Below are 9,885 nucleotides of genomic sequence, written 5' to 3'. Positions count from 1 at the left end.
AAAGCATTGCACTCTTGGGCCCTGGTGACCATAGACATATAAAGAGTAGACGCCGCATTGGCTGCTGGGGCGCAAGAAATACGGCCGCCATCTTGGACCGGTCATCCTACAGACATTCTACCCATAGACAGCAGAGGTTTCAAGATGCCAGAGCACTGTGCAGCATATTGCTGTGCAAATCGGCGGACGATTGCGAACAGGGGTCGGGGGATTACTTTTCACAAGTAAGATTCAACATTATAATTGGTTGTATTTTGTAAATAGAATATTATTGTACTGTATTGATGTCCGCCAGCGAAATTGTAGCCAGCAAACATTATGTTCATGGCCAACTGAGACTTTATAAATCGCTGCTGTAACAAGTGAATTTCCCCGTTGTGGGATGAATACAGTAAAATCTAATCTAATCTATCTAGGAAGAAGAAGGAAGAAAATAAGCTTGACCTCCTTCTTAAAATGTTTTTGTGTTGACTCTCAAATCTCCCGTTTTTATTTTGAAGGTTTCCCAAAGACAAAGATATGAGAAAGAAGTGGGAAGTTGCTTTGAGGAGGGAAGGGTTCACTGCAAGCGAGTCATCCGTGATTTGCAGTGAGCATTTTAAGCAGGACGAGTTTGACAGGACAGGACAGATTGTCCGACTCAGAGATGGTGTTATTCCCTCCATCTTCAGCTTCCCGGTTCACCTCCAAACAGTAGGTGTATCATCATACGGTTACTGTGTGTGTGTGTGTGTGTGTGTGTGTGTGTGTGTGTGTGTGTGTGTGTGTGTGTGTGTGTGTGTGTGTGTGTGTGTGTGTGTGTGTGTGTGTGTGTGTGTGTGTGTGTGTGTGTGTGTGGTGTGTGTGTGTGTGTGTGTGTGTGTGTGTGTGTGTGTGTGTGTGTGTGTGTGTGTGTGTGTGTGTGTGTGTGTGTGTGTGTGTGTGTGTGTGTGTGTGTGTGTGTGTGTGTGTGTGTGTGTGTGTGTGTGTGTGTGTGTGTGTGTGTGTGTGTGTGTGTGTGTGTGTGTTATTCTGCTTTTTCATTTTAGCCAGAAAAGGGCAGGACTACGTCTACTTCCAGAAAAGCTGAAGAGAGCCTGTCTGTGGCCCCTCAGGATGACCCAGAAGCTTCAACCTCACACTCACAACCTCAGCCTAATGATGTGAGTATTTCTATTTTCAACATCATATCAAAATGGTCCTAGACAAAGTAAAATCTCTCTTGTTTGCTGCCACTCATATTAAACACACTCACAAATAAACACACAATTGAAGACATGTTGAACATGCATTCCTGGCACACTCTCACACACACACACACACACACACACACACACACACACACACACACACACACACACACACACACACACACACACACACACACACACACACACACACACACACACACACACACACACACACACACACACACACACACACACACACACACACACACACACACACACACACACACACACACACACACACACACACACACACACGATGCTGGCAGTGGCTTTGACAGGTGATGACTATAAGAAAGAATGTGGGCCATACTCTAGTTGTGTCAAAGTGATGTGTGTGAAGTGAAACATCACTCAAACCATGTTCATCCCTCTTTCTACTAGGATCATAGCTATGTCTTGCCTGCTTCTCCTACTGCTCTTAAGGCCAGACTCAATGAAGCTTTAGCAAGAGTGGAGAGTCTCGAGCGAGAGAGGAAGAATGCCATGGCTAGAGAAAAGAGGGCAGAGACCACAGTGAGGACTCTTTTGGGGGATTTGAGGGAAAATAACCTCATTAATGAAGAACTCAAAGAGGCTTGATTTCTACTCAGGTAAAATGAAATTAGCACTTTGAAATTCATGTACATCTTACTCTTACACTCTTTATTAAACTCCTTTGTTATTATATGAAGGGGACTTATTAATTTTTTCTCATACAATTTCAGATCTTCAAATAGACTTGAAGGCAAAGCAGGGCCATGAGTACTCCAAGGACCACAGAGAATGTGCCCTCACACTCCATCTACATGGTCCAAAGGCATACAAATACCTCAGAGAGACTACAACAAAAAGGTAGTCTTAATGTTGTTCAATTTCATTTTTGGAAATTACGGTTGCAAGTACGTTAAATAGCTACTTCTCAATTTTTTTACAGGTGGCTGTGTTCGGTGGATGGCAAGCCTGGCCTGAACAAGATGATGCTGGATATGCTGGAGAGAAGATGCCAGGACGACCAGGCTAAATATGGATGTGTTTCACTCATGTTGGATGACATGGCCATCAGAAAACATGTGCAATATAATCCACATAACCAGTCAATGTCTGCTTTTGTAGACATGGGTGATGGAAACAATGAGACCGATGCTGCTACTGAGGCTCTTGTGTTCATGGTGGTTGGCCTACACGGACATTGGAAGGCTCCCATTGCATATTACCTGACGAAGTCTTTGTCACCTGAAACACAAAGGGTCCTAATCTAAATCTAAAATCTAATCTAATCTATCTAGGAAGGAGAAGGAAGAAAATAAGCTTGACCTCCTTCTTAAAATGTTTTTGTGTTGACTCTCAAATCTCCCGTTTTTATTTTGATGGTTTCCCAAAGACAAAGATATGAGAAAGAGGTTCTCAGTCATGCTTTGGAGGAGCCGCATGCACGGGGCATTCGGGTGTCATGAGCAACTTTGTGTAAATATGGTTTGGGCGGGGTGGTGTCATGTTCTTGTGTTTAACTTGAACATTTACATTTTTTATATAGATGTAGAAGTACATTTTCATTTTTTATGACATGGATATTCATTTTTACTGATATATAACTTCTGTCTATGTATAATGTATTATTGTTTCTTCATTTTTTCAACTTATTAAAATAGCTGAGTATAGGCCTACACAATATGCTTCTCTATCATATATAGACCATTAGTGTTTTTTTATGTGTGTGTGTGTATATATTATATATCGTGTGTCTTTTGCAAAATACCTATCATACATAACATAGGCTATCAAATACTAGAATATTCTATTGCTGTTAAGCCTACTATGAATATTAAAATACGCCGAATCATGTGTCCGGTATCATGCCTACATATATGACGTTTGCAGAAACCCCCCCCCCGTGAAAATCAGTTTTGTATTCAGCGAGTTATGATTGATAAAATGCGCTGACACTTCATTGCGCCTGCCAGACAGATTACACTGAGTGGAGCGGGTGACCGGTCCAAGATGGCGGCCCCACGGCTCGTCAGCGCCAATAGGCAGCAGCGGTCGATGCGGCGTCTACTCTTTATATGTCTATGCTGGTGACTGCATGGATAACCAATAAACTGGATACAGAAATCCAAAGCCTTCCCAGTTTCCTGTATAATGTTTCCAGATGACCACATACAGTAAACATCAACAAGCAACACAGCAAAGAGTTTTAAAACACAGAAAGCCATGCACACATTAAACCAGCGACGAAAGAAAGATCATAAGGGATATCCGACTCACCTTTTTGACGCTGAAGACCCTTCCAACTTGCTTTCTTTCATCGTGGTGAAGTAAAGTTATCCATGTTATTTGTAACTGCACTTTTCGCAGGGGTTTGTTGCAAAGTATTTGTTATTAGTACTAGCTAACTAACGGACTAGCTCCCAAAAGCACATTAGCTAATTTTATAGCAAAACTGTGAAACCAACTTTAGCTAGTTAACTCTCGATTAACTATTAGCTTTATAATGTTAACTTTCTTATGTTGTGACGTCCGAGAATGGGTGGCTATGCTTCACAGTTCAATTTAGAACTGTACATTACTACATTCACATTTTATTCATGCAACGGAACCGCATGTGATTGACAAACATTTAAAAATTCACCCGGCATCTAGTAGTTGACGGTTAAACTGCATTGTCATCTTTGACCACACGGGCAGTCCAGGGACCGTCGACACATCCGCGGGGGCGCTGTTTCACACATTTGAGAAAATTACTGAAGACGAGGAAGATGCTGGCGTAACAGGTGAGCTTAGTTTTCCTCAGTTTGGTGATAGCCTGTTTTAATGTGTTTATTTATTTATTTCCAGATACTAATCAAAGTCTTATTAATCACTATTACATTGAAGCAGTGTTGAGAGAAGATTTCATATAGTTTACTAGTAAAGTAAGAGTAGCTATATTACTTAAAAAATAGGCTTCAAAGCTACACGTAAAAGTCCTAACATCGTACAGTAGGCCTACTAGCAAAGTCGCTTACACATGTATTTGCAAACATACATTACTGGTTTATAATTAGTGTGAAACTGGTGTATCAATGCTCTGGTAAGGTGGGGACATTTTTATTATCATACACTGCTGGGTAGCTTAACCTTTTAATAATACATCTTAATTCATTTTTTAATAATATATTTCGTTTTCATAATCAAAATCTGTAAATTAACTATTAGCTTGAGTGATTAAACAATTGTAAATAATATTTTTTTTACAAAAGCCTTTCGAATGTGACCAAGTGACTCCAAAACCTACCAGATGTCATTACTACACTAGGCAGGTAAACTGAGTGGATACCTCAAAATTCCAACAAATAAAACTTAAATACATATATCTTAGATATCTTGATCAAATTCATTACACATTTTCCCCTGATGGTTTAATTGAACTGAACACACACAACGTTAGACTTCTCAATTCATACTGCAGTACTCTTTGAGTACACAAGAGGGAGGTAAAGTATTACAGTACTCATACAGTATTGTATTAAAAACGTTTTATATATAAACTGTAAATGGTTAAAAACAGGTTTCTATGAAGGTTATTTAATTGTGAATCCGCCAATAGTTGTTCAGGGAAAGAATAACTCAACCAACTGCTATCTTTTTTTATCACTGGACTGATGCTGTCGATTTGAAAATATCTTAACCTTTACCACCAAGTGTCGCTGTTGGCCTGTGTGTTTCCCACATCTTCTAACCTACTGTAAATGCTGCTCCATCCTTCCTTGGTCGTGACTGGACTGCTGATAAGTAGTTGACATTTCAGAGGTCCCCTTGAGATTCAGGATGTATACAGTAAGGTTCAAATACCCTGGTCAAATCTAGTTTAGACATTTAAACCGCTGGTGTATTGTTCAATGATTAATTAATCCATAATCTGCAGAAGAATGGGGTTGGTTTTTACTAAATTATGTTTTGAGCATTTTTTTTTATAAATACATGTAGAATCAGAAGACATGGAATTGGCTTATATGGTGGTGCAAAAATAAACAACATTAGACATTGTTGCTGATATTATTAGCAACACGTGACGAATGGATCCATATTCATTGAGATGAAATGGGGTTGGCTTTTACTAAATTATGTTTTTTTTTAGAAATACATGTAGGCCTACATAGTATTGCAGCTTTATGGAAATTACAATTCAGTTGCAGCAGTGTGGAAATGTTTATTTTCACATGTAAAGTTGCAGATAAAATACATCAAATGATGGTGTGTCCCTTCAAAATAAACGCACCACTCAGTCGAGCATTAATCTCGATCGGCATTGCCAAAGCTATTGTTTTTATTTTGAAAGTCGTGACAGGAAGTGTACTTTTTTTGAACCAGTCCAGTTTGACAGCGCTCAGGCATTTTATGCACTCCGCGCGCTGCGTGTGTGTGGACTGACGGTGTGTGAAGCTTGTGTGCGCGTGTAAACACAGCTCGGTCGGCTCATGTTAGGAGCGAGGAGGGCCAGGCTGCAGCAGAAACAACAAGCAGGCTGAATCGTACTGGGGGACCGCTCAGATGAGGAGATGGCAGCCGAATCCACCCGGAGATTCACCAAAAACCTTCTGAAGCCGGGGACCGCGGCGGAGATACGGCAGACAGCGTGCAACGCAGTCAGACACTCCGCAGTGACGGTGAGTGGACCCCAATGAATCGTGAAAACATGGTGGTAGTAAAAAAAAAAACGCATCACCACCTGTGGGCCTGAAGCTTTTACTACTATGAGCTTTTGATTGCCATGCCCACCAAAGCTTTGCATCTGGATGTGGTTTTGGTGTCTGCCTCTAACACCGAACCTCAGCTCTGGCAGATCTGACATTGGCATTCATGTATCATATTTCTTTGCAGAGGATGAGCACAGTGCAGCACCGCTGTCTATTGATCCTGCAGGGGGAACGATGCAGGAATCTACACATTGTTTCCCACTATTGAATTTCGCTTATTGGCTGGTAATGTGACTATAAAATCGTAGAGCCTATCATATTCCCATGTGGGTTGGAGTTTATTTCTGTGTGGCTGGCTGGAGTGAATGAAATGAGGCTTAGTAGTAGGATAGTGGGATGCGGCAAGACACAGGCAGCGGTTTACATCTGCCCAGCGGTGCAAAGAAACACCGGGAAAGATGGAGGGAGGGGCACAGAAAAGACAGAAGAGAGGGAGAGGAATTCGACCGCTGGGATTGATTTACGACTAATAACATTTGCAGGCTATTTAAATGTCGCGAGTTGTGAAATGTATGCTCAAGTGGGTGTGTCACGCCGTATAATGAGAGGCTCTGATTGACGTATGCTATAGTGGGAGGAGGGGTATTTCAGGAAAAATGCAGCCACACGCACGCATGCACAAACACATACAAAAAAGGATTTGTGTTTTGATGGTGTCCTTTTGACTCATCTGACGGAGGACAAATCCTCCACCGTGTGTGTGTGTGTGTGTGTGTGTGTGTGTGTGTGTGTGTGTGTGTGTGTGTGTGTGTGTGTGTGTTGTGTGTGTGTGTGTGTGTTGTGTGTGTGTGTGTGTTTGTGTGTGTGTGTGTGTGTGTGTGTGTGTGTGTGTGTGTGTGTGTGTGTGTGTGTGTGTGTGTGTGTGTGTGTGTGTGTGTGTCCACGATGTAGGGATTAGTATAGAGAAAGGTTACTTCACTCCAGTCTCTTTGCTGCTACTATCCTCTTCACTCTGGTGTTAGTGTGTCAGTGGGACACATGTGTAAAAGAGCCCAGGGAGAATTGATTGGAATAAAGAGAGAAAATCTAGCTTTGCTGGTGCATGTGGGAAGACAGGATTAAAATGGAAACGAATTGAATGAATGAAACCTTGCTTTTTCCCTGGACAATCGAAGTGTTCCATCAGCACTGGGTCAGCAGAATAGAACATTATTACAAGATAATAGCATGAACCTTAAGACTAAAGGTTTACTGACACTATACATTTGTCATGGTGCCAAATGGAGTACAAGAGAATAGTATTTATTGATTCCCATTGGATGTAGAAATTGACTGGTGGACTGGTAGTCACCTTGTGTTGGTATCATTAATAACACTCATACACATGTTGCACTGCATGAATAACATACAGAGCTTCACTGCCCAAGTATATTTCGCGACCCATTTAGTTTTTAAAGTTATTTTCATTTTTTTTTTATGTATTGTGAACGCAACGCTGCACAAATGTGGGTCTGCCTCCCACAGGGTGACTGGCTGTCTACATGATGTGGCCTGCCGACATGGCCACTGTCATACAGATCATAAATCAAAGCCCTTGATTGGTCTCTGTGTGTCATTCAAGCTCGGGATATCCTCAGCTCAGGTGAGGGAGTGTTTAGAAAGTTAACTTAGTCTAAGGTCTCAAACGGTTTGGTCACCATTTATGTAAACACATATTTCCATTTGAGGGGGTAGTGATTAGTAAAATGTGCATGAATAAAAAAAAATTGTTTAACTAGGTGAAAAAAGGTAAGATACACTTTTAAAGGGGGGAGAGGAGGGAGAGGAGGGAGACAGATGAGGCTGATTCAGGAGCCCAGACACCACTCGCAACTATAAATGAAACAAAAATAAATAAATAAACAAGTTTCAGTGTTTTTTCATATTGGATATGGTATGTTATTGGTTATGGCCATGATTTTATGATTATTGAAATGTATACAGTTCCGTTTCATATAGGTGTTTCCATAGATCTAGTCTCTTTATTTTCCCCTCAAAATGCAACAGGTTGATGCATTTACGATACGATAATACAATACGATAATACGTTATTTGTCAGATCAAGTCTGAAATTTGACTTGCGTCACAGCAGCTCCATGTCCAACATTAACAGACAAGTATCCAGACACAATACATGAAACACAAACAACAAACATTTAACATAACAGCACAATCAGTGAGAGAAAACATGCCCAAAGAGCCTTCAGCGTGCATTTAACTCCAAAAAAAATAAAAAAATAACTGCACTTAAAATCACATGGACATGTTCCTAAATAAATGTACACATTTATTTAAATAGTAACCCATGCCATGTCCATATATTTATTTGTGGGTAGTAGATTTAAACTATAGGGCTATCACTATGGGCAGCAACGCTGTAAATATTGACAAATAAATCCAGCAAAATGGCACAAAAATAAACTGGTAGTTGCCTTGGCTGGGTGTATAATTTCCTGCCTGACTTATTGTCTCGGTCCGGCCCTGGCTGTACCTGTTCGCTCTGCCATCGCGTGAAGGGTCTGCTCACAAGCGACCAACAGAAAGGTTAATGTTGTTGTTGCACGTCACCTCACCTTACCCCCCCCCCCCCCAAGTATATTTCAGATCTGTGGGAAAAACTGAACATGTGTGTATTCTTTATTTGTTTATTATAGCCACTATTAATTTGTGATGAGTCATGCAATTTCACTTTATATTCCTATTTCTTTATCTGCTTAATATGTGCTTTTATATTTATGAACCGTTGATAAGTCAGAATCTTTGTTACTATACAAGTGTTGCCGTATATTATTCCCGCTACTTAACCTGCTGTTTTGCCCACAATATCCTCAAAGGTATAGCCTAAATTAACAATGTCACAAATGTGTATTGTCATATGACCCTACCCTATGCAGATTCATATAACAGTTGAGTTGTATTCGGTAAGAACGGAAATGGAAACCATGACTTTGAATATCAGTATGCTCAAAGACACCTGTTTTTTTCTCTTCCTCATCCTCAATGATAAACTGGTTAGTTTCAATTATTCCCTATATCTTTAACAAGATTCAAAAACCCATAAATAATTAAGTCATTCTATATGTGGATATAGGATGTAGAAAGAGAGAGTGAGTGTGAAGAGTAAGCATGTGTGTAAAAGTGTAGGTATTATGTGTTGGGTTTAGGGTTAAGTGGGTGTGTAAATGTCCATGGGCATTCTGTGTGTGGATGTTTTTTGTGAGTGCATGGTCTTTGTTGGTGAAAGAAACCAGGTCAGCAGAATAAGGCCCTATGGCATAACATTGAATGAAGCGTGAGCCTCTTTCACGCTGACCCCCCCTCTCTTTTTATAGTAGTCTGTTTCCTCATTCACTTAAACATCATTCCCCCCAAACCTGACTTTACTCCCCATCTCTCCATGTTTGCGATTCATCCATGTTTGCATCTGCCATGGTTTTCTTTCTTTGTTTCTTACCGTTCCATACCTCTGCATCGGTCCTCAGTCAGGTTAGGTCAGTTTCTGAAGTGTGTGTGCTTGTGTGGATTCAGGAGTGTATAGCATACACGATACCTGGTAAATGCTGCATTTTCCTCCTCCGACGTGCTCTGTGGAAGCAATCATAGCTCTCTGACTACTTCACTGTTTCTCATAGTGGTCAGCCCACCCATCCCCAAATACGCACAGAGCATGGAAAGGGAAGATAGATACAAGAATGAAGGATGTCAGGGTGGTTGAGTTTGGGTTTTAAGAAGCTACAGTTTGTTGCTTCAGTGACCATGAGATCTTTTCCATTACATATTTTCTGGCCTCTGCCTTAGACAACAAATAACAACAACATTTTTCTTTTTTTAAATAAAATATATTTAAAAAAAAATATATATATATATCTAGCAAATGTTGAATATATACGGTAACAAGGCTTGTTTTGTATCAAATTAACACCTTAATAAAAAAATACAGTATTTCAGTCACATTACTGCTG

General features: G+C 40.5%; 1 protein-coding gene and 1 long non-coding RNA gene across 2 annotated transcripts in view; both read left to right on the top strand.

Annotated features, from left to right (window-relative positions):
• Nucleotides 1–1,009: 1,009 nt before the first annotated feature.
• On the top strand, nucleotides 1,010–2,748 carry LOC139435000 (uncharacterized). Its single transcript, XR_011644270.1, has 3 exons — nucleotides 1,010–1,142; nucleotides 1,934–2,060; nucleotides 2,143–2,748. It is a non-coding gene; the product is annotated as an uncharacterized lncRNA (long non-coding RNA).
• A 2,847-nt stretch (nucleotides 2,749–5,595) lies between these two features.
• Nucleotides 5,596–9,885, top strand: part of dock10 (dedicator of cytokinesis 10) — a 62,141-nt gene continuing 57,851 nt past the window's right edge. The window contains exon 1 of the mRNA XM_071205190.1: nucleotides 5,596–5,854. Within this exon, the coding sequence (XP_071061291.1) occupies nucleotides 5,747–5,854 (108 nt within the window). The 5' untranslated portion in view covers nucleotides 5,596–5,746. The remainder of the gene's footprint in view (nucleotides 5,855–9,885) is intronic.

The sequence above is a fragment of the Pseudochaenichthys georgianus genome, chromosome 13 (assembly GCF_902827115.2).
Source record: "Pseudochaenichthys georgianus chromosome 13, fPseGeo1.2, whole genome shotgun sequence".
Taxonomy (NCBI): domain Eukaryota; kingdom Metazoa; phylum Chordata; class Actinopteri; order Perciformes; family Channichthyidae; genus Pseudochaenichthys; species Pseudochaenichthys georgianus.
Note: the sequence above shows the minus strand (reverse complement) of the source record. Positions and strands in the feature narration are given on the sequence as shown.